At 38.9% G+C, this 25626-nt stretch overlaps 1 protein-coding gene and 1 long non-coding RNA gene across 7 annotated transcripts; both read left to right on the forward strand.

Moving 5' to 3' along the window:
- Positions 1-12512: 12512 nt before the first annotated feature.
- LOC149674120 (uncharacterized) lies at positions 12513-16414 on the forward strand. The gene is made up of 6 exons (XM_089838603.1): positions 12513-12723; positions 14418-14531; positions 14640-14773; positions 14986-15108; positions 15174-15819; positions 16377-16414. Exons 1-6 carry the CDS (start codon positions 12513-12515, stop codon positions 16412-16414), a joined length of 1266 nt encoding a protein of 421 aa, XP_089694729.1.
- Positions 16415-22752: 6338 nt separating this feature from the next.
- Positions 22753-25434, forward strand: LOC149674121 (uncharacterized). Of its 6 annotated transcripts, XR_016366671.1 has the most exons (7): positions 22753-23188; positions 23296-23539; positions 23616-23699; positions 23761-23979; positions 24054-24179; positions 24253-24863; positions 24967-25434. It is a non-coding gene; the product is annotated as an uncharacterized LOC149674121 (long non-coding RNA). The 6 variants fall into 6 exon arrangements; XR_016366674.1 differs by having other exon boundaries at positions 22753-23539; positions 23585-23699; positions 23740-23979; XR_016366672.1 differs by having other exon boundaries at positions 22753-23539; positions 23585-23699.
- The last annotated feature ends 192 nt before the right edge of the window (positions 25435-25626 follow it).

Here is a 25626-nt window from a genome sequence, read left to right on the forward strand (position 1 = left end):
AAGCCATTAGGAACTTTCCCAGACCACGAACCATAAAACAGGTTTCATCCTTCTTGGAAATGTGTGGGTTTCACTCCCGGTTTATCCCTCACTTTGCGGATCTTACGGCCCCTCTTAATCGACTAAAACGTAAACACCAGCGATGGCAGTGGGGAGATGATTAGAAGACATCTTATCAGGGTTTAAAGCAGGCTATAGCGGAAGCAGCTATGCTGCAGGCCCCAACCCCAGGTGGAAAGTTTATTGTTACCACGGATGCTAGTGGTATAGGTATTGGGGGGATGTTAACCCATATCCAAGGGCAGGTAGAAGTACCACTTGCATAAACCAGTCGCCTGTTAAGACCTTCAGAATTAAAATATAGTACTCCAGAACAGGAAGCATTAACGTTCGTAGAAGACGTTCGTAAATTTCGCCACTATATAGAGGGCCGGGAATTTGCGGTCTTGTCGGATCACAGGGCGTTATGCTGGTTACTACGCTTGAAGGATAAGAAAGGTCGGCTCATGCGGTGGGCATTGGAGCTACAGGAGTTTATGCCGTTCGAAATTTTGCATAAATCCGGAAGGGGAAATGTGTTTGCCAACGCCTTGTCTCTATGCCCGGTTTCAGATTTGGACACAGTCAGTCCAAAGGTCTTGGAAACGGACGACATAGCTCAGTCGCACGGTCCTGAAGCCCAGGCAGTCCGGGTCAATATGGTATCTTGTAACCCGGTAGCGTTGGGTCTCCCGTTACCGTTAGACGTCGCAACTAAGGCTGATATTAAGTCAGCGCAGGCTGGTGATCCGTACTGGGAGGCTATTCGACAGGACTTAGAAAGGGGAAAGGCATCAAACATGTATATAATAAAAGATGATATGTTATACCGGAAAGCCCAGGGTTTTCAGCCAGAAAAGGTAGTTATTCCAACCTCGATAGTGCCACGGATATGCCAAGCCTATCATGACCATCCCCTATCGGGTCATAGAGGTCGCACTGCTACTTACAAACGGGTGCAAGCTAAATACTACCATCCTAAGTTGTATTCCCTGGTTCAAGACTACGTCCGGGGATGTGAAGTTTGTCAGAGATATGAGAGTAGAAATACTAAGAAACCAGGTTTAATGATTCCTTTGCATAAAATCCATCCGGGGGATTTGGTAGGGATTGATATTATGGGTCCCTTACCAGTAAAGAAATCCCAGAATAGGTTCTTAGTGGTAATGATAGATTATTTTACCAAGTACGTAGAGACAGGGTTGTTTGATTTAAATCAGTTTGATTTAAATCACTGATTTAAATCGTGATTTAAATCAAGAGATTTTTTTCAAAAAAATCATTTGATTAAAATCAAGAATATATTTTTATTTTTAAAAAATGTTTTCTAAGATTCCAAGAAGTAGTTTAAGAAACCCGAGAAGAAACTTAACTAGAAAAGACTTAAAATTAAAAATAACCAGGGTTTTGGTATATTTCAATGTAAGTTTTTCCCAGAACTCCAGTTTGTCTTGCTGGAAAGGCTAGGAAATGAAATAGCGGTCAAGCTAGTCTTTTTATACAAGCATTTGAATTGTAATAATATCCAATAGCTGCTTAAATGTCATGATTATTTTGCTTTTGGTTAATTTTGACTCAAAAGTTTTCATGTTGGTAATTTACTATCTATTAGTTCAATAAAAATCAAAAAAATCATATAAATCAATTAAAATCAAAAAAATCCGATTTAAATCAAAAAAATCGATTTTTTTGATTTTTTTGAAAAAATCAAAAAAATCAACAACGCTGCGTAGAGATATTTCCGGCACGAAGTGTTACCGCCCCTATACTGTGCAAGATCTTACTACAGTATGTTTCACGTCATGGTACGATGACAGCCTTATTATCGGACAATGGGCCTCAGTTCATATCTGTATTATGGAAACGCTTATGCCGAATGTTAAAAATTCAACTGAAATTCACGTCTCCATATCATCCCCAGGCAAATATGACCGAACGGGCAAACAGGGTTATAGGCGAAATAATGAGTATTTATGACGGGAATGTCCATACGAAGTGGGACGACAGCTTGCCCCTTATGCAGTTGGCCATTAACAGTGCCATCCATACTTCCACTGGTTCATCCCCCTTTTATTTACATCATGGTTCTGAGCCTACGTTGCCCTGGGATGAGCGTACCTTTGCCGGTGTCTCCGAGGACATAGAAGGAAAGATTAGGGGTTATGAGGATGGGCCACTCCGGGAATGGCAGTTGTCCATTGACTTTGCTCAGGAAATGAATGAGCAAGCCAGTGCTAAACAGAAACGTTTTTATGACCGGAACTATTCCGATGGGGAACTAGAAGTAGGGCAATTAGTGTGGAAAGTAGGACATAGCTTATCGAACGCTGTAGCTAAGTTCTCGGCTAAATTATCCCCAGCTTGGGAGGGTCCCTATCGAGTAGTAGAAAAGATATCACCGGTTTCCTATGTTATTATGGATTTGGAGTCAGGGGCTTTGGCCGGTACTTTGCATATAAATCAGTTGAAACTACTGATGAACTCTGTGGTCCTCGAAATTCAGGAAACCACGGAACTTGAAAATCCACCGGCTGGAGAACGTTGCGGACCCAGATAATGGGCAGGGACATGAGCTAGTTGTAACGCAGGACGAAAGGTCGTTTACTGAGGCAGATTCCCGGGACGGTCAGGAGAATGTCTGGGATGCGGTGCCCGTTAGAGTGTATGACTTCCGGCCTCGTCAAAGCCAGGCAGAAGGGGTCGTTGATAGGCCGTCGACCTCGATGGATATAGAACCGGATATACCCGATCCGAATCCTAGCATTCCGGTAGAAAAACGACTCAGTCCCCACCCCGATACCACGGCGGGAATATAATCTCCGACGCCGGGTTCGAGTTGAGGAAAAGGAAGAGCAAGGGGTAGACCTAGCGGTGGCAGGTCCTTCCGGGGAGGGAAGGCGGAAACGTGGGGTTCAGAGGGACCCGGTGTTGGGCGCAGCTAAGTCAGGGACTCCCACGGGGATAAGTCAAAGTCAGAGTACTCAGGACGATTTGTTAATGGCTCCTTTTCGGTGTGGGTGGAAAAGGGAACTAGTTTTGCGAAAGGATACCGGAGGTCGAATTGGGGATGTGTACTATTACACCACGGAACCAATTAAGGAAAAGCTGCGATCCTACAAACAGATTTCAGCCTTTCTCGGAACGCATCGCGACCAAGCCCGCCGGTTGGGAATGCAGAATTTTAGTATGAAGCCCCAACCGATTGCGTATCCCCCGTTTGAGATTGTTCGCCACACTCTGTGGTGATTTACGCCCGTACCTGCTAACGGTGGTCCGGCTCTCTTTTGTTTTGTTTCTTACGTATAGGAATCATGGTTAGAGCTAGAGGCGGCATCACCTGGGGGGATGCCCACTACGTAAAATATCTTCAAGAAAATCGATACGAAGATGACCCAGACATTGCCACATTCTAGAAGATGAAAGCGGAAACGGAACCGGCCCCGCCTAAAAACACTACCACTCCGGGTCAAGTAGCACGACCTAACACTCCTTCTGTGGCAACACCGGCAGTACCTACAGTCACCCTACACCAAGAACTGTCGGAATTCCCCTTCGTGGACGCTTTCTGTTCCCTCAAGTGTTATCTGTCAAGGACAGGCTTGGACCTGGATGCCTATACTCAACATGTCAATTCGTCTCCGACTCTATTGCCAACAGGATACAAAGGCTCTATTACCCATTTAGGCGGTACAACCAGAAGAACTTGACGAGTTTTACGTAAGGAAAACCCTAAGTCTTAAGGGTGTATTGGGAACTATAGGGGTTCCATCCCTGTTCTCCAAGGCGTACGTGGAGGGCGACCGGCTTGAGCAAGCGCTGTAACACGCCCTAGCTTTTTACCTCTCCGAGTGACGATGACGTCACGGAGAGGTATTACACTGGACGTGTCTGTCTGTCTGTCTGTCAGACCCCACGTGACCGCGTTCGCAGTTTACAAATCGGAGAAAACAAATACCCGATTTCCGGAACGCGTTCGCGGTTCACGGAAATTTGGCCATTCATCTGACAACACCAGTCTTTTTTAATTGGCTTCTAAGGACCACAATCTGCTAGTCTTTGTCCATCCCACATGGAGATTAGCCTGTACTTGCTGGCTCGTAAGCACCAACATCTTCTCTTCTTCGTCAATTTGACCTTGACACCAGCTTCTATGCACCACCATCTTCTGTTCTTCGTCAATTCCACATTGACACCAGCTTCTATGCACCACCATCTTCTGTTCTTCGTCAATTCCACATTGACACCAGCTTCTATGCACCACCATCTTCTGTTCTTCGCCAATTCCACATTGACACCAGCTTCTATGCACCACCATCTTCAGGTCTTTGTCCATTCCACATGGACGCCAGTCAGTACATTCTGGCTTCTTTTCCTTCGTCATCGTTTGGTTTCAAGATATACGCGGCGATCGGCTAGGGTTACGAGAAACGTCTAGCCTCCCAATGGCAGGGCTTCCACCATCGGTTCACGCGAATGCGTTTTTATCTATTATTATAATGGAAACGAATCGTATATATACCCCGAAATTTGAAGAAAGCGGGCAAGAGGGGTACCCTTCACTTTGAACGTCAATATTAGCAAAGTTTCGAAAGACAATAGGAACAACTTTATTTTAAACGATTTAACTATTTTTAAAGGTATTTACTGGCGATTAAAATAATTAATATCATTTATATTTAATTAATTATTTAAGATAAACTTATTTATTTGAAGTGACACAAGTGAGAGTTTATATAGAACGAGTAATGAAGATTGCATCTGAATCGAAACACTACACGCATATCAAAGATAATATAAAGCGAGTAGGATGATAAGATCTCTTACAAAACGATAACATTTCCTTTTTGCAGAATATTAAATGGAAATATTTTAAATAATTTTCGACATTACGATTCTTTTAGTAGTTGTGTAGCTATAAAGCTCTGTTTCATCTCAATATTCCAAGAACATCTTTTGATATTAAAATTTCAAATTTGGTGTTTACTTTTTAGTTCAGCTTTACTACATTTCTATATAGCGTAAACGCAACCTTTAATGTCACTACATAATATGGATTTCAATACTTCATCTCTCTGTAAGTGTTGAAGCGATTGAGTGAGTCGAAAGATAAATACACATCCTATATTTTAGTTGTACCATGCGTACCACAATGTTGCCAGGCGTTTATATAAGGATGCTTGGGTACTTGGTACAGACTATTACGTCTACCAAGTTTCCTAGCATCCAAGAATAAATAGGATTCATAGAAGCCAGTGTTAAGGGCATGTCATGGGTCAAGATGTTAAATATATCGACGCAGTTAAATAGCTGATGGCATTATTTTATGCACTTTCTCATTGCGTTTCGAGAGGAAGTTCAACTTTGGCACGGACGACAGATGGCGCTCTTAACCTTCTACCCCCAAAAATCGCTTTTGTCTGCTCGGTTTCCCCTTCCGCGTTTTTTCGTTATAAACTTATGATTTAACGAACTGAGAAGATAAAATTTCATATTTCCTAAGACAGATAAGCTTCTACTCCTTTCATCTTACTCCCAGTTAGATTTAACCTTGTTAAAACATAATCAGATGAATTTGAGTTACAATGCCGTAAAATCCTCTGCATTCAGTTACCTAGGAGTGATAGAGACATTTTTACCGATGTCTAGAGATGATAAACTTAAGCGAAATATTTTTACGTTTGAATAAAAATACCGCTTCCAGTAGTGGGTTTATAGTACTCCTTGTTTGTGTAAGATTAGTGTAGCTGTAGAGCGTAATCATGATAAACGCTTAAAAATATATATTTTCAATAAAACACCGCTTCCACTAGTGGATTTATACTCCTTGTTTGTGTAAGATTAGTGTAGGTGTAGAGAGTAATCATTATAAACGCTGTAACCACGCTTGCGATAATTCTAAACTCGCCCCACGTGGCCATAAAAGCCTTGGCTAATACTAAGAATAAACTACACTTGTTCCTTAGGTTCAATCATACTTTTATTAAACTAACTAATTAAATAATAATTAAATGCCGACATGCATTTATTACAACTATAGAATTAAATAATAATTACTATTAACGATGAAGTCCAATACCAGGGCAAGACGCCCTATGCTCGAGCATACTACTACATTCTAGTAGTGGAGAATGACTGACTTAATAGGATAAGCAGTCGACGCTTATATAGTACGGGGAAAGGTCAGAGGTAACACAGGTTGTTAATCCTCTATGTAACCTTACACCCCTGGAGTAGAAACTCAGGAGGTTCCCTAATTACTACGGAAGGTTACAACGCTTAAAAATATATTTTCAAAAATGAAGAATATAGAACATTTATTTTGTATCAAAAAATATTTTGGTGCTAAGATTGCTTTAGAAAAATCCAAACGGCTAGGTATTGGTAAAAAAGACATGTGTAAGCTATTTGTAGATGAGATAATTTTTTTACATGTTTTAAATGAGACTTAAACTTCCACTATTGTGTCTAAAAAGTGTTGGCAATGTATATTTTTTAAATATGACGGAATTGCGGTTGATATTATAGCGCCCTATTTGCGAAAAAAAACCTTTTTTTAAACAGTTGAATCACTCTTTGATAGAATTTCAAGAGAAGAAGTTAAGCGTTAAATTTGCTCGATTAATTTTGTTCGGAAAATAATATATTTAAGCGCTACGTATTACTGAAGGAGATTGATTTTGCCAATCTTTGTGAGTATTTAACTGTTAAATAATTATTTTGGTTAAGTGGGAGCCTAGCTTATGTGTGATTGGGTTGTGGCTTCCATGTTTTGGGGACATTTGCTTTTTGTGTGGCGAGGTATGATTCAGCTTTGATATGGACAAATGTTACAAATCATACTGGTAGACTAAGACTACGGTTGAGGTATAGCGAGAGAGTAGAGTTTCCACAGCAATTGAGAGATATTGAAAAGGCTTGAACAATTGACTATTTTAAAATTGAATTCCTGCACTTGCAAAGAATTAAAAAAAAGCGATAGATAGCATATATTTAGGTTGTTTAAGGGGTAGTGATAGTCATCTCCACTCGGAGAGGTAATATTTTGGCTTTTCCAACTTGTTCGAAGATACGAGCGGTGGAAGCTATCGGCCTGGACTACTCCAGACCTATTGACATTTGTCCTCAATCCATTCAACGGGTAGCGTTTCGCGATCAATTACAGATAGCCAATCATTTTGGCTATCCGGTACTGGTACACTGTAGGGATGGCCACCCGTCTCAAGGAGTTTTCAGGGCATGCCTGGAAGAATTACAAAACAAGCTGAAGACCGATGACATCATCGTGATGCTGAATTTTTCCGGGGGACCTGCGATGGCGGCAAAGTTCATGGGGGTCTTCCCGAGACTTTACGTGGCCATTTCACGTATGATGATTCACTCTGGCCTTTCCCATCTGATCCGGGATATTCCCCTGCACCGTCTCATTGCCCAGTCTGGGGCCTCCATGTTTGCCGTGGACCGGGACCAACCTGCGGACACGCCTGTCCCGGCACCGGGATTAGCTTTAGAAGTCAAGGCCATTGCGGCCGCCAAACTGGCACCGGCATTGGAAGTGGCAGCTACCATACTGCGTTCATGCGAAAGGATCTTCCGCTTCCCCGGTTAGAACAACTAACCGAGTTTATGCGTGGGACACAAAAAAACAAGCTGGTCCAGCAACCAGAACATTTTGCACATCCAATCAATTTGTAACGGAAAAAAAGGTGATTCCCATTCGGTTGACAAGGCGTTCAGTCAATCCTTATAAAGGAGGACCGTTGTCACAACGCTAAGTGTTAAAAACATATTACCCAGGTTCTTCTTGGTTGTGCCGCTTTCGGAGATCCATGGTTGGAGACTAACTTTTTAACTTAATTTAAATTAGAAGACATATTGATGAATCAAAAACTCTTTGACTTTTATTAAACATAAATTAAATTTAAATCATAAAGACGAGACTTGAACCATGAGGTTCAGCAAAAATAGTGACGACTACATTTCACCCGGGTGTAAATGCGACTGCGTTATACAATAGAAAATTTCTCATTTTATTCCTTCCCAGTGGGATGCTAACTCCTTTCCGCAAGAGGGTTGTGTGGGGTCGCGGTAGTTACTTGACGGCAGTGGACTGTGCATAAGCCAGAGGTTTGAAATTTTAAGCTTTCGTCCACTGTCGTCTGCAACGGGGTCGGAGGGCGAAACCGTTGCATTCTACCCCCCAAAGAAAAATTTTATACATTGTTATAAAATTAAATTAAATTAAGGTTTTGTTAGTTAGTCTTCCTGGGGCGTCTTCATTCGTGGATGGATGCTTCCGTGGAGATGGTGGTGCGTTTGTTCGGAGAGTTCGTCGGTATCGGATGTGGACTTCGTCATAATCGTGAGGAGGGTTTGGGTGGATTTCCTTTCCGGGATCGTCTGATCTGCGGTGGTGATGTCCAGGGCTCTAAGTTGGGGGTCTTTGTTTATGTGGATTTTCATTCCGGGATCTGTCTGATCATCGGTGGTGAGGTCCATCGGGGATGTCTTGTTGGTATGGAATTCCGTTCCGGGATCTATCGAATTAGCGGCGGAGAATTCCATTTGGGGTCTCTTGGTCAGTTGTCTGGTCGTACGATAGTCCGAGTTCGGTTGAATCAGCGGTCGTGACGATGACAATATTGAGGAAAACGGGGATTCTTATCGCGCTTCTTTGCCGGTGATTGTCAAATCCGCAGGCATGCGATTTTTTTTCTTTCGTTTAAGAACAGAGCTTTACGAGCAATCCGTCGGACGTTAAGGCCAGCGGGCCAGCTTGTTAAGATCCATTATGTCTGGGTAGTGGAAGAATCCGAAATTACGCGAGACTTGTGGTATTAACAGCTATGGTGGGGCACTGTCACTTAGTCCGATATCGTTTGGTTGCGAATGTTTGTAAAGTTCGTTAATTCCGAGTAAAATTTTATAAAGTCTCTTGATTGAGTTGAGTGAAAAGCTCGATAAGATGTATTAAGTTTAAGTCGAATGTGAATGTTCCAATCCGGAGACTAACAATCTCTGAGGGCCATATCGGCGTATCAGTAGTTAACCACCTAAAATATGGAGTTGAAATTAGGTCATTTAATTGGGTCGCCAGCCTTCTAGCGCGCTAGACTCGCGCGTGTGTACTCGCGTGAGTGTAGAATGGGGGAACACCGGTTTTTTATCCGGGGGGGGGGGGTTTCTCTGAGTTCGTTTATTGGTCGAGAGTGGGGGTCGCCAATTGATTAGGTCTTTGTTAATTGGTTAAAGGGTTAAGGGCGTGAACTTGTCTCTCTTTAGTCGTGACGTAATTGCCAGATAGAGTTTGTCTGATAAGACATTACTCTCTTTATCTCGGTTATTCGCCTTGAAGAGAGCAGTGACTTCTAATGGATATCTTCTTACACACTATGCGTTATATAGTGACGTATCAACGATTCAAAGGGCGCGAGGATTTCCAATATATGGTCGCGTATCTTTTAGATCAATGCACTATGTTTACAATATGTTTCGAACACCGAGTATCTGAAAGTGGGAAAATCGCTCGTGTTACTAAGAAATGCACGATATATGAAGATAAACCTCCTGAACATCAAGATATCGAATACCAGAATCAGGTGGAAATTTTGAAGCGATTAATATTTGATAGTAGTGACATTATTTTGGAGGATTTACATGACGGACTTTAATTTACCCGATTGAGTCACGGTATAAATCAAACAAGAGTTAAAGCCCCGGAAACGGATTCACCGGCGCCATTGTGTTTAGAAGAAAAAGCCGAATTTTACGGAAATGACTTTATAAAATGTTTACGGGAAGAATTGAGGAAATTAGGGACTCTCGATAGTATCTACGAGGAATATTTATCCTTTTTATTTCCCGGTAGTCGTTAATGTAATCTATTCTATAACCGTCAATTGATTAGGTCTTTGTTAATTGTTTAGGGGTTTTTAGGACGTGTCTGTACTTGTACTTTACATATTATCCGTTACTCGGTCATTGCGCTAGAAAGATATTACTATCAGAAAATTGACTAAACAAGATGTCGCGAATACGTTTAATGGTATTGACAGCGCTGTGTTGAAGAGAATCCCTATTTATCATATATAATAACGTAAATAAAGGCCTTTTTCGGCGATAGGACAAGTTAGTTATAAATTGTCGATAACAAAATTTAGCCCTATGGTTATAAATGAACAAGTTGGATAAAATAAAGAGATATGGTTGAAGACTTGGAAAAATAAAAGATGAAATTTAATATCACTGTATATGTACAGATATAATGATGAAAAATTAAAGGCGTTCATCGGCGATGGGAAAATTTTATAAATTGTTTATAACTAAGTTTAATCTTGACCCAAGGTTTCACTCGAACTAGTTGGATAAAACTAAAGAGAAGCAGATATGGTTGAAGGTTTAAAAAAATTAATATTATTGAATCCATACCCCCACAGTAGCGATAATAAGTAATATGACTCCGCTTAAGTGTAATCAGAAAGAGCTATTCATACCCTTACATTAAAGGATAGATATCTTTGACTTAAAGCTAGAAAAGACAACGCTCATTTAATATAAAAGATCAGACTTAAAGGACGAGATTCATTCGTACCGAAAAAATACTTTACTAACAATTTGCGATAACACATTTCTATAAAAAGGTGAGTACTTTGTACTTTTCAAATGGACTGGAAAATTTTGTAAAAGGGAAATAGTTATTTTATACAGCGAATCAAAGTAAGAGACCGAAATGGAAGAAGAATATATAATAGAATCCCCGAGAAAAAAACAAAAAATAGAAGACGTTAAAGTAACGTCTTTACAAGATATCGCTATAAATAATTTGATGCATGTTTTTAAATTTAAGTTTCATAATGAAAGATATTTTAATTTTAACGATGTAAAAAATTTCATACCGAAAACCTTTTGGGGACACATAGAATCAGTCTTTTTAAAGCCGCCGAAGTAGATAAACATAGAGCACCTGGAACTTTCGAAGATTTGGATAAGGTATATCAAAATCGTCTATAGAGAGAGAAATAGTGTTCGACGAATTCAGTCCCTTAACGTTCGAAGAATTTGAACTAGTGCATCGCAACCGGATAGAAACGCCACCATTTATCTTATCAAATGAACAAAATCATTTACATTACCAATATTACGTAAATATTTGCTATTGTGGTTGCCCGCAAAATTATAGACGAATATGTCCCGCTTGCTATTTTCATCATAGTTTAAACGATTGTTTAAACGCTAAATATGAACAAGTAACTGATCACTATCAGGTTAATAGTAAAGACGTGCTACGCAATTATATCTGGAACTATAATAAAAGCTGGTGTTCCAACTGCATTTTACAACCATTATTCTCATTAAAAGATGCTGACGATTGCGAACAAACTACTGATTGGCATAGTCCCTCAAATAATTATCTCTTCGAACACGGTTTTATCGGGGAAGACATTAACCGTAACACTGTTCCAAGACCTACAATAGAAGATGCGTTCTAACAGTTAATCACATACAGGCTCCGCTCCAACTTGGTGCTACTTAAATATCTTAACAGTGAATTCATTTTTACGGTTTGAGCCTCGTAACCAGAAAAGGTTCCATTGAGGAGAAGGAAAAAGCCTGGGTTTTATTATTGGTTAGTAACGCCCACGCCTTCTCTTTCTCCCATACGGTTCTATAATCATCCCTTCGAACACGGTTTTATAGGGGAAGATATTAATCTTAACAGTGTTCCAAAATCTAAATAGAAGGTGAGTTCTAACGGTTAAAATATATAAAAGCGCGGTATTAACGGATGAAATTCATTCGTGTCGAAATAACGATACTATCAACTAGTTTTTTTAAGATTGGTGAGTAATAAATATTTTTCATTGGATCATTAAATTTCTGGGAAAATTGGTATTCATTTGCTTTCGGAAAGAAATAGATTTGAAGTGCTTTCCCGCTAAAACAATGTCGGACACTTCATCGTCGGACACTTCATGGTCAGACGATGAGGTTAAACCAGTCAATTTATCTACTAATTTTCGACCAGAGCTATATTTTACGATAGATAAAACATCAAACCGTGTATCTAGGAAATATAAATGCGTTACAACCGAATATAGCGTTAAATTCCGCAACTTAGAAGAACTTAAATTAATAAATATTCACGATCAACTTTCCCAAATTTTGAATTCTCTCATAACTCATGTTACGCGAAATACTGACGAATAAAATTTAATAAGATTCGCCCTGAGCTCTGACGCTTTAGAGAACCCTATCAATTTAAGATTCATGGCTATAAATGAATTAAATTCTGATCGGTTACTAGCTAGTATTGAAAAGGTGGCGCAGTCTAAGCGTAATCTTATACTTGAGGGTACCCTAAAAATTGATGTTATTCTTCTAAAATAATCATCCAATAACAGGTACCTTCCTTATCTAGTTTTTAGGGCTTATTTGTTAAAGATATTTAAGCAATCAAGACTCGTCCGCTACGTCAAATGAGAAAACGGACCACTAAACATCGGGTCACGTTTTCCCACCTTGTTAAAGTGAGAGTGATACCGTACGAAGATCGAGTCAACTACGAATTCATAGACGATATTAGAGAACGTTTTAAAAATGGAGAACGGGTTAGAGTATCGCCTCCGCTTAGAAACACCGATGACCATTTTACTGGCTGGCCCAAGCAGCTCGGGGAAAACAACGTGGGTAATAAATTTACTCAAATATAAAGACATTATCATGGACAAACCTCCTGATAGAATAGTCTATTGCTATAGTGCAGGGTTGGCAAAAATTGAGTTTTTTTAAAAAAAATAAAAGTTGTGTTTTTTATTGTTTAAAACACGATTTGTTGTTTAAAACTGTTTTTTAAAAAAGTAGAAAAAAACAGTAAAAAACACAAAAAAACCTAGTTTTAAACATGTTTAAAATCACTCTTGCAGAACTAATAGCCTATATATTATACATCGCGGCTCTCCATTTAAGCCACTACTCCCGCTAGCGCAAGGCGCTTATTTTCACAGCCTGCTTGATTAACCAAAATGGTCTTGGTTTGGACAGAAAAAACAAACGATGAGAGTGACGTTTATCAATTGACTGAAGAACCGATATTGCGATTTTTCTTTATTTATATTAATTTATTCCTTAATCACAATTTAATTCAATCAACTTATTTAATTGCTAATCGATTTATTCCCTCCAAATTAATTGAAAAATAACATATTTGAGCTTTTTCAAGAACAAATTAGATTTTCCGAAATTATTTTATGATATTAATTATTTTGAAGGAAGTGCGTGTTAAGCGATCAATACAGAATGTGTGAAATATTCTACTGACTGTTTAAAAAGAGCAAGAGCTCCTTAAATTTAGAATTTCAAGGTGTAAGAAATTGTCCGTGTGGAATTAGAACCAGGGACCACTTGAACCCAAAGCGAGTATCATACAGCTTGACCAACGGACCACGAACACGTATTGAGAAGAAAAACACGAAAAGACGAAATCAAGAGCTCCTAAAATTTAGAATTTGAAGGTGTAAGAAAGGGTCCTTGCCAGGGTTGGCAAAAATGTAGTAAAAAAAGTTGTGCTTTTATTGTTTAAAACACGATTTAAAATTAGATTTTCCGAAATCATTTTATCATGAAATTAATTATTTAAAAGGGACTACGTGTTGGGGGATCAAATTTGAATATTTGAAATGTTCTGACTGTTTAAAAAGAGCAAAACGAAAATGTAATTTTTTAATAGCGCATTCAAAATGAGGGTGATGGGTAAAATTGTTCATTTAACCCCAAATGTCCAAATGCTTGATTTCTTTTGTGGCCACTATTAAGGAATTTTCGGTTCCATACTGCAGAGTTTCTTGGTCAGACTTTAGAACAGTAAAATGTACCAACAGTGTAGAAAAACGTTGTTCCTTTTACCTTAGGTAGACGACAAAATAAGTTATTCTTAATCAAATTATTGAATATCAGTCTTCAATACAGATTGGTAACGGATAAATCAACTGGTAGGGTTTCCAAACAATTAAACACTCTTAAAAAACAGTCAAATTATTGCAAGATTTTGACTGAAGCTTATTATTTCTATTATTTAATATTTTCGCTCATTTTCAAATAAAACGAGTTAAAAATATTCGAAATTCCTCTCCATAAAAAACATGTTTTAAACTGTTTGTTTAAAACGTTTTAAACAAATTAATGTTTTTTCTTCATGGCTGTTTAAAACAAGTTTTAAACCAAAGTTTAAAACAATTTGTTTAAAACTTGCCAACCCTGCTATAGTGTTTATCAGGACATTTTTGATGAACTGAAACTCTTTTTACCTATTGAATTCCACGAAGGACTAATTCCTAATGATCCTGATTTTTTTGATAAACGAATAAATAATCTTTTAATCCTAGACGATCTAGCTAACGCCTGTACCAAACAGGAGTTTATAAGTAATCTTTTTTGTGTTGGGAGTCATCATTTATCTTTAAGCATCGTGCTGCTGTCTCAAAATGTCTTTAACCCAGGTTAATATTCTAGAAATATATCATTGAACTGTTCTTATATCGTTATGTTTAAAAATCCTAGGGATAGTAACCAGGTTCGCTATTTAAGTCGTCAGCTTTTTCCTACAGACACCAAACGCCTAACAGAAGCGTACGAAGAGTGTACCGAAAAAGCGTATTCTTATATCTTAATAGATTTTAGACAAAGTACTGATAATAGTTTAAGACTTAGGTCCAATATATTCCCCAATGAAGGACCGATGGTAATCTACGTTAGAAAATAATAATCCATAAAATATAAATCTCAATTTATTTAACCTCATTTCGAGACATGCCTTTACCCGTGTCGGTTAGGAACCAATTACCCTTTTTAAATCTCTTGCGTAAAAGCGGTGTGAAACAAAGAAAACTTTTATTATCAAAGTGTACGCGACCCCAATTGGATTGTATAAGCGGTATTTGTTATTATTTGAAGAACGGCGGTATTCCATTGAATCGTCATAAAAAGAAAAGACTTCAACGTTACAAAAACGTTATAAGGTATTTATCCAAGAGAGGTTTAAGCGACAAAAAGAGGCGACAGGTGTTAATTAAACAGGTAGGAGGATTCTGGCCGGCGTTGCTTTCAATGTTAATACCGACAATAGCTTCGGTCTTTACTAGATAATGAAAAAGTGCGTTTTAGTACCAGCGGCTTTACTGACGGACAATCAAAAGGAAGTTAACAGTTTAGACAACGCCATTAAAGAGGTACTGAGAAAACCTGGTTCTGCCGAGGAAAAATTGAAGGAGTACCTTTCAACTCTTCAAAAATATTTATCTTTAAAGAGTTTAGCGGAGCCACCAAGCGTTACTATCTTGCCACCTACAACGAATTCGTCGTTTCCAGCACCCGGAGTGTCAAGCAAAATACAACCTCTAAGTCCTTCATCCTCGTCTTGGATTCCTCCATCGTGGCCTACCCCAATCCAGAATATACCTATTAATATCTCTACCCCCTCCCAAAATGTCCCTACTAATATCTCTAGCTCTTCCCAAAGTATCCCTTTTAATATCTCCTCGAGTCTGCCTATCCCACAACCAATAATGAGTAGTACAGCAATGGGTCAAACACCGGCGATGTCGTTTACTACGCCAGCGTCCCTCTCTCGAACGACCAGTATGCCTATTTTAACACCCATGGGACCCGTGGTACCGAAACAGTCCGGGACGTCTCAAACGCCTAGTATGCCAGTTTTAACACCTATGGTACCGAATCAGCCCGAGGCGTCTCAAATTCAACAGGCCTTATCAACGAAGGGCGCTTCTGGTTCAAAGTTCCGGAAACTTAACCCTAACGATGAGACTTCGCCGAAAAAAAGACTCGCGAAAATTCCATCTACGAAATCAAAACCGTACCCTACACAAGCCAAAATAAAAAAAGATCGCGAAGCTAGCTTGAAAGAGCTTCAAAAGCCCGTATCTAAGATCGAGTGGGTAACTTATAGAAAGGCAAAAAAATAACCTTAATAATGATTAATACATTTTATATAAAAGCATCTAACTCATTATATTGAAAAAGACGTATCTGATTATATAAAAGCATGTATCTGAGTATATAAAAAATCATGTATCTGCGTATATAAAAAATCATGTATCTGATTATATATAAAAGCATGATAATTACAATTTATATAAAAAAGAATATATCCGAATAATAAATATTTTTATTCTCGCATTCAATACAAATGTATCTGATTATTAAACATTACAACTTTATTTATTTTATTGATTACACTTTTCATATCTATGTCTTAACAAGTGCAGGCAGATATTCCATAAAGAAAAGGCGTCGTTAATTTCCGTTTTATTTTCATACATTTTCAGAACTCTTTGGAACGAATTTCCCAGACATCTTTGAATAAGAAAGAATATACAATGAGGTCCGCAACAAAGGGAGAACATATCTTGAATTAATTTATCGTTATAGATCCATCTGGACGCGTATTTGGCCAGGTTAATTTTATACGTATCCGGGCTCTGCCCGTAGCTGCAGAAAAAATTACCTTCGCCATTTTCAACGTAAATGGCTACCCAATGAAGCCCAGGATCCTCGGCTCTCTCCGTGTTCAGAACAAAACAAAATTTCTTCCTTTTAGGTTTCCTGGGAAGCATGTCTCTAGGAAAAGTACCTAGGTAGTAGGGGTTTGTCCTCTGGTCGCATGATAAATTTTGATTTATTTGTAACGTATTCATATCACTTTAGATAGTTCGTATTCGTAAAACGTTCCTTTAATTATTTCGTTATTTTTGTCTTTAACAACGTATACTGGAGGATTACGGTACAAAACCTTATCAATAATAAAGATCTCTTTTGTAAAGTAGCCTTTATATCCCTTTGAAAAGGTTTTTTCAAATTTACTCAACCTTACAAAATCACCTTCTTTTAGCTTTGGTTTTGTCCCAGGTTTAATGGTACCGAAAAGACGGTACCACACCTTATGCTCATTTTGTAGGTTAACAATGACTGGCGCGATACCCGTTGAGCGGTGTATCGAGTGATTGTAAGTCTTAACTATTTTTGGTAACGCACCCAGATAGCTACGAGTATCCGCGCTAGTCATGAATTTGTGTATTTTCTCTTGAACCGTTCTGTTAAATCTCTCGCAGATCACAATTTTTTTATTACCGTAAGCTACGTAGTGATGAATACCTTTCTCTTTAAAATATTGCAGAACTGGTTTAGCTAAAAATTCAGAGCCAGCGTCCGTATTTATATTCGTGGGTACAACATCTTTATGTATTATTTTGAAAGCTCTTATAACTTCCGCGGAAATCTTGTTTTTAATAGGTATAACGTAGGCGTATTTACTCAAAACATCTGTATTACTTAACAATTATTTCATACCCTTGTTGTATCTGGAAAGTTTATCTAAAACTATGAAATCAGCCTGATGAGTCTCATCCATAGATGTCACTGTAATTTTATTGCGAGGAAACTTTAATCGACGATAACGATGAATAGTATAGGTGGGTTGTTTTAATAGAAAACTCTCAACTTCTTTCCACGAAGACTGAGGAACTCCTTTCATTAATTTATCCAATCCGGAAAAAGAGGAGGGATTTTCGGGGTCGTAGTACGCGTTTGAGAGAGACATTTTTACCTCTCCGAGTGACGTATGTCACGGAGAGGTTCTAAATTCGACGTGTCTGTCTGTCTGTCTGTTGTTATACCCACGTGACCGTGTTCGCAGTTTGCAGATCGGAGCAAACGTGTATTCAATTTCCAGACCGCATTTACAGTCCCGGAAATTGTATTCAACTTACAGGCTATTACTCCATTGTCTGTCTAACAACTCTGTTCATTTCACCCCACATGGACACCAGTCTGAACTTTCTAGCTTCTAAACACCACCATCTTCTAGTCTTTCGTCCATTACACATGGACAACAGTCTGTACACCTGGCTTCTAACACCACTATCTTCTGGTCTTTGTTTTTGTCCATCCCACATGGACACCAGTCTGTACACCTGGTTTCTAACACAACCATCTTCTGGTCTTTGTTTTTGTCCATCCCACATGGACACCAGTCTGTACACCTAGCTTCTAATACCACCATCTTCTGGTCTTTGTTTTTGTCCATCCCACATGGACACCAGTCTGTACACCTGGCTTCTAACACCACCATCTTCTGGTCTTTGTTTTTGTCCATCCCACATGGACACCAGTCTGTACACCTGGCTTCTAACACCACCATCTTCTGGTCTTTGTTTTTGTCCATCCCACATGGACACCAGTCTGTATACCTGGCTTCTAACACCACCATCATCCTTAAGGTTAAGACATACGCGGCGATCGGCTAGGGTTACGAGAAACGTCTAGCCTTCCAATGGAGGGGTCTTCCTCCAAGGTTCACGCAATTGCGATGTTCTTATCTACAGCTGCGATTCGAATCCTTTATATACTACCTATTTGAATAAGGCGAAGCAACCGGCGTATGCTTCATTTCAAACGCCAATATTAGTCAAGTCTCTCAAGAATGTTTAATTGTTCTTTATCAAAACGATGTAACGCTCAATAAGGCAAACAACTGACGAAGAAAATATTTAATATTAATTATATTTATTTTAATATTTAAGATAATCTGGTTTCTCAACTCAAAATTAATACGGAAAGAGTTAAAAAGCAGCTTATGTTTTTGTCTGTGTGTGTCCGTCCATTGTTACACTAGTGCGTCGCGTTAGCAGTTAGCCTTGTGTTGATGTGTTAAGAAATCATACAGAACCTTAATATTCCCTTTTTCCATAATATAAAGTGAATATGTGGAAGTATTTTTCGTAATTATGATGCATTTAGTACTTTTGTAGCTTTAAAGCTCTGTTTCATTTTGATATTCCAAAGATTTGTTTTAATATTGTTATTTGGAATGGCTGTTTATATATTACTTAAGCTATACTACATCTGTATATAGAATAATCCTTGGTTTAGTGACTTCATGAAGAAATCTAAGACCTTGACTCCGGCGGGTATAACAAGTATTATCCGCAATAGGCTTAGTGAAACAAATTGTAAATAATTGAGGCCTGAGGTGAAGTAAACTTTTGGCTTTGATTTTCGTGTCTGAAATGAAGAGACATTAACGGTTCAGAGTGAGCCGAAAGTTTAATACACTCTTAAATAATCAGGTTAAGATTTTATAATAGAGGAAAAGATCATGGTGGCAATTAGATTAGTTAAAGGGCTAATGGTAAACGGGTAGTAGCTACTGACTTATTATTCTCTTTATGGTGCGCATTAACTATTAGTGCGTCTAGGTACAATTTAGCTTTGGTGTTATTTAACGTTAACATTCATGTTGGCAAACTAAGAATATTGTTGAGGTGAGACGAGACGATAGTGTTTACACTGCAAACCAGTTGTGAATGTAGCTATCATAATATAGGGTAAACAGCTGAAGCGTAGACTTCATTTCCTGTTCTTTTCCCCATTGACTGATTTCCATGTGTCCAAGATTTATCCTTATTGGATGTAAAATGTCGTCTACTTTACTGTTCGCTTTGTTTGGAATACTGCTTCAATATTTCGTAAATTTTTACTTCAAAAAAGTGAAATAATTCCATATCTAGGTAAATAAGTTTGTAGTAGTAGACCTCTTGACTCGGAGAGGTAATATTTTGGTTTTCCCAACTTGTTTCTAAACAAGATTGAAAATGATATCTGATAATATAACGTAGTTGTAGGGTATTATATAAGAGGGGAATATATAATAATCTGGAATATTTTCTAAACAAAGAAAAAATTGATATATGATGTAGGTATAGGAAACGCAACAATAAGAGTTATTTATATTTTATTCGGTTACTTAAAAATTAACAATACATTGTTTTTAGACCGACAAAATTTCCAAGAATATATTTTAAATAGATACATCATTAGACACTGGATCATTTAGGACATTAGCTTCGGTAGTGGTTGTTCTCTGGCGAATATCTCCTGGTCCCTTGGCACCGTTTATCGAGCAATTTCGATATTAAATTCATTTTGCTCTTCTCCGAGGAAACGCATTCCAACGATTTCAAATCCTCTTGGAGTATTTTCAGACGCCTTAGAATAATCCATGACCCAATACACGCGAGAATAACAAAGATATATATTCGGTAACATTAACCGTACATTAGTTCAGTTTTTAGACCGACAAAGTTTCCAAGAATATCGTTAAATAAAATAGAGACCTCGTCTTCGTAATCTCCGTATTCCTGGACAAAGGATTCTAAAATTCTTTCGTAGTTAAGCAACGGAATAGCTCTAATTAGGTTTTTCTCCACTCTCTCGCTCCAATTAGAATCCGTGGGTAAACAAGTGATATCGTGGGCGATTTCGTTATGACAGCTGATATTTTCGCACGAATCAGTGAAATTAAATAAAATATTGGTCAAACTGTCCAAGATAATCTTCTTCATTATTTCTCTGGCCTCTTCTTTTCGCTTTAATTCGCTACCAATGACATTTTTCAAGTTCTTTAACCTTAACCAACTGTCCTTATTTAATGAAAATCCTTTCGATGTTGAGAATAGAATATTATATCTATTATTCGATCCTCTAATATATTGACGAATGTCAACTATTTTTCCTCTCTGACATACGAAGCATTCCAGTTTAACTCTCTGAGTACCGTCAACTAACCAAGTCAGAAATCGTCCCGTTATTCCATATACTATTCCAAATACAACTGTCCAAAGACGCTTCGGTTTTAGTATCGAGTCGTTTGACATTGAAGACGGGAAGAATTCCGCTTCCAACGTGAATGTTTTGCTTCTCCGATAGGTAGTGTACTTGATTCATCTCTAACCGGTTATGAGAGAATGCTTCTTAAATCAGAGGTTATATAGAGCCTTTTTACTCGGGATTAAATAACACCGAGCGATCCCTAGTTATCATGATAGAATTTTCGAATTCGGAATAAATTATGCACGTGACATTGTGTGGTAAATTGTTTTTAAATTTCATATTGATACGTAGATTTCCTTGTCGGGGCAAAGAAAGATGACTAGCCCCCGCATTTTCATCCGGCCTTAAATCTAGGCAATACAAAGCGTAACCTTTTTTATACTCTTCGTACGTGATAAAATTCCCCTTGTTTTTTCTGTATGTATTTAAAGAGGTGAACAACGACATGTACTCTCGAGTGTATAGATTGTTTTCGTAATCAGGCGTAAAGGCTTCTGAAGGATAGGTATCAGTACCGACGTTGACGGATAGGTAATTAAGATCAAAGGTTTCAAAATTAAAGGGATTTAAAGAATGATTACCATTAAAGGCCGAGGTTCGAACTAGGCCTATGATTACTCTTTGAGGTATTTTACCTAAGAAGACGTTTTCTCGATTAACGTCGTTCATTCCAGCTGGAATTGAAAAGGTTTTCACGACTGTTTGATTCAAAGGATAGATGGCGCTGGTTTGCTCTAATACCGTAGCGTGAGCTAACATTATTTCGGGATTTATTTTTAGTCTTTTAACGTACAATGAGGCATTATCGATAACCACTTTATATTTCTTATCAGCGGCTTCTTTCGATATTACGCAAAACTCTAGTTTGGATCGAATAAGCCTAAATCTAACGTCTACATTATTCAATAGGAAACGATTTAAGCGACAAATATCAACGTGTAACGGGGCGTATAAATCTATCGTACTCGATACCTTGGCTCTCTCGGCTCTTCTTAATATCCCATTGGTAGTAAGATTATTATTGGCTGCCACCCAGGCGTATTCGGAATCGATCGTATTATCCTTATAATATAAGCCTAGATTTAGTTGGCTTTCTTTAGCATCTGTACCGTAATTTAGTAAATTCTCGAGATAAGCAATATAAGGGGCTCCTTGGTTAGGGGACTGAACGCTCGTGTTTCCTAAAAAGACGTCTATTTGGGAAGAGAGGGCGGCGTGTAAAAGATTAACCGGAGCTACTTTTTTTTCAGCCGCTGGTACGGTGGTGCCGTCCGAATGGAGCACCCTGACCTTCAGCCTTAACCTAGTTTTAGAAAGGTCAAACATAACTATTATTATACACGGGTGTGAAGTAATTTAGAAAATTAAAGAAATTTACGGAGATAAACCACGTGTAATTAGAGTTAAATAATAATTTATTTAAAACATCCAAATTAAAAATGAGACGTTTCGAGCCGCGGCTCGTCGTTCAGTCTGGTGAACCATAGTGAGTTTCACATTAATAAGCTATACACTAAAAAACTAAAAAAACAATATATCTAAAAAAGGGGGGGGGGAGTATAACATTTTATCCCTAGGAGATTATTTACATCTAGAGGGTGCCAGGTTGGCGCGGGATTTTATTTATTTTTATTTTTATATTTTAATAGGTTATTAATGTTCCAATTATTTTTTAAGGAGATTCCGGCTTCTAAATTAAAGTTGTTATGTTTAAATTTTTTTTATAAATATGCTTTCAGTAATTTTACGTTTAAAATAATCCTTTTCTTTAGCCAAAATAGAGATATTATCCCAATTAATCTGCAGCCGTATTCAGCTGAAAATTCACTAATACGACCACGCCCCCTCGGCGTATTAGCGGGTCACGTGATATCCGGCAATGTTAATCCAACGGCAATGATTGGAGACGTATGCTCTAGTCGCCGCCAGGCGCCGCACGAGGTGGTGCTAAGTGCGCATGCGTAGTACTCAAGATTAGTGTTGATGATAATGTAATTTTTTCCTAAACCCGTCACGTGTTGTGCACTGATAACAAGGAAGATGTTATTGGTGGATTTTGTAAACCTCTCTTCAGCAACGGCAGCGCCTACAGCGGGGAGGTTAAGAGCACCATACGCCGGAATATGACGAATTTGGAGGTAAAATATTGAGAAATGGTGCCATTGGCCTCTCCGTCGTGGCAACACCTCCACAAGCGTCTGCTCTTAACATTCTCATATTACTGTGAGTCTGTGACTCGTGAGTTCGGTTAAGCACGTGGTTTAAGCGCGGTTAATGGGAATTCGGTGAGTAATAATAATGATAAAAATGAAATTGAAACAAATTTATAATAACAACGAATGCTTTTTATTGAATTATATCCCTTTAAACTGAACTTAAATTGTACAACTCGTGTAATGATATTACTATGGGTTACCACTACAGTATGGCGACTTATGGCTTGCTTTGTGCAAAGGAACAAAAGCTCGAGGCAGATAAGAACTATTTTATGAACCTTGATAAGAGTCGACTTGTAATATAATAATTAGATAATAATAACCATATTTAATTCGCAACAACATTCTCCGGCAAGCACAGATGCGAACAAACTCTGGGAACTGATATATTAAATAGTGTAACGCCACTGACCCCTTTCACATATTCACGTTTCAACAAATGAGGAAGGGTCATAGAGTGATATGGTTTGTGATGACAGCGGTTACGTTCGTAAGCCGAACTCGATGAAGTGTGGTCCGTGGCGAAACAGATACAAGCAGAAGCATTGCATGGCCAAATTGTGAAATTGCTACTCTGTCGAGAAACATTTATCAGCCAGACACAAGTACGTATACACATGTAAAACAGCATGTCCATAAGATAAGTGTAGTTTCCTTCTTTGCGTCCTCTGCTGACACCAGTTATGGACATACGTTGAATATGTCGCTAATTGCGTTACTACAATGGGAAGCTAAAATACATTTTGTGAAGAAGGCGTGAAATGTGTTAGTTTCTTGTTATTACAATATCTAACCATAATGAGAGCGTCATACCGATTTGTCGCAGGAGTTGCAGTACACGCCATGTGTGGCACTTAGCGTCACCCGAGAAACACCACTTGGAGGTGGCCACACGTTGTTTCCCATGGGGAGTTTTGTTGATGCAGGTCCCCTTGCCTACTGCGGTCGCAATCGGGTCGGGGAGTTTTGATGGCAGGCCCCCTTTCCTACTGCAAACCTCAATGCCTACAAAATATGGAAGTCAGTGTCTTACAAACACATCCATGTAATTAGACGTAGATAAAGCTTCACGTTGAAACACACCTTCCTGTTAAAATGAAGTATAAGTGGTTTTCGCAGATGTTTATGAGATGTTGCCGGACACGATAACCAGCCGCTGCAGCCTGCCCATTCGCAGGGGCATCATCGTCGACCTGCATTTCGACAACTGCGTCATTCTCGACAGCACCATCTTCTACGAAAGAGGTACATACTGTTGTATACTGATGAGCAGTATGCAAAGAAAGTAACGAGCAATCTCTCATACCATTATCCTCAGGCAAGGGTATCTTATTCGCCAAACACATGTTGTGAAGAATGCAGCAAGCTGTTATAATGCGGCACACTTTGTCCGGATGGTAGCATAGTTTGCCTCCTGAGCCATCAAGGCAACGAAACCGTGACTTGAGGACGCCGTTAAGGCGCTCGATGACGTTTCACACAAAAAACTATTACCGGCCACACAAGGAAATAATGCACAACCTACCACGAATATGCCGGGTGTTAAATTCAACCTCTGCCGGAGTTTGTGGGCGGTATACTGGCACCATGAGCCACGGTTGTAAGGGATAGCCTCCATCACCAAGAAGATAACCATGGGGCATGTCCCCTTCCACAAATGCCTCAAACAGCCTGCTATTTCGCCAGATGAATGAGTCATGAACGCTACCAGGCCACCGAGCCGCCACATTCATGATGCGCAATTCGTTGTCGCTGACCTATTGTAAACGAAACATTTTAATTAGAACGGATTTGTTATGAATAGAGCAAAATGTCTCACAAGTTGAACGTTAATGGAGAATGTCCCCTTTCTGTTCCTGTACGCATTACTGTTTGGTGAAGGGCCTTTGATTGGAACATGCGTGCAATCAATTGCTCCAATAACGTTTGGTAAGCTGCAGGTGGCCATAAAAGACGCCTATGATCGTAACAATTACAATAAAAAAACGTTCCTTTGGAAAGCTAATATCTGAGTAAATTCATACCTTCATAGACCTTACTGACGCCTCATCTGTTGGAAACGATATCAAATCACTTTTGACATTAATTATGGCATTGGTGACCCGTTCAATGCTACGACTGACTGACGCCTGACTCATGCCGTGTTCGTAGTTGCTGGCCAAAGCGTGCTGAAATGTCCCCGAGCCATAAAACAGCAGTGTTACGAGCACTTCATCCTCCACCCCAATAACATCCACACCACGGTCGTGGTCTTTTTCCAATTGCGGCCTAAGAGCTAGGCATAAGGCGCGCACACTTAAAATGTCCAAACGATACTGTGAAAGAAATATCTCCTCTGGTAACAAGAACGCATTACGCCTCTGTCGGAGATATTGCTCGTCATCGAAAACGACAGCAATAGCTATGTCGTTAGCTATCTGCGCCATGATTAATACTCTTAACTGATATTAAAGAGTGTACTTTTAATATGTATATTCCACAATAAATAAATCTTACTGTTCCCGCTGTAAACTCAATGTAATATGCTTCCCAGAGCTAAGATGAAACCTATAGCGCCACAAGCGTCAAGTTTTCACTGTTTTCAAACTTCCCGCCATTTTGGGTGCTGCTATCCTCACCGCTTGTGGCACTGCGATTGCTCAAGGTTGACTTCAAATATCCCGCCATTTATGGTGCTGTTCTACTCTCCGTT

Source organism: Phalangium opilio, unplaced genomic scaffold, assembly GCF_054372755.1.
Source record: "Phalangium opilio isolate 3A_F unplaced genomic scaffold, DU_Popi_V2 ptg000046l_1, whole genome shotgun sequence".
Taxonomy (NCBI): Eukaryota; Metazoa; Arthropoda; class Arachnida; order Opiliones; family Phalangiidae; genus Phalangium; species Phalangium opilio.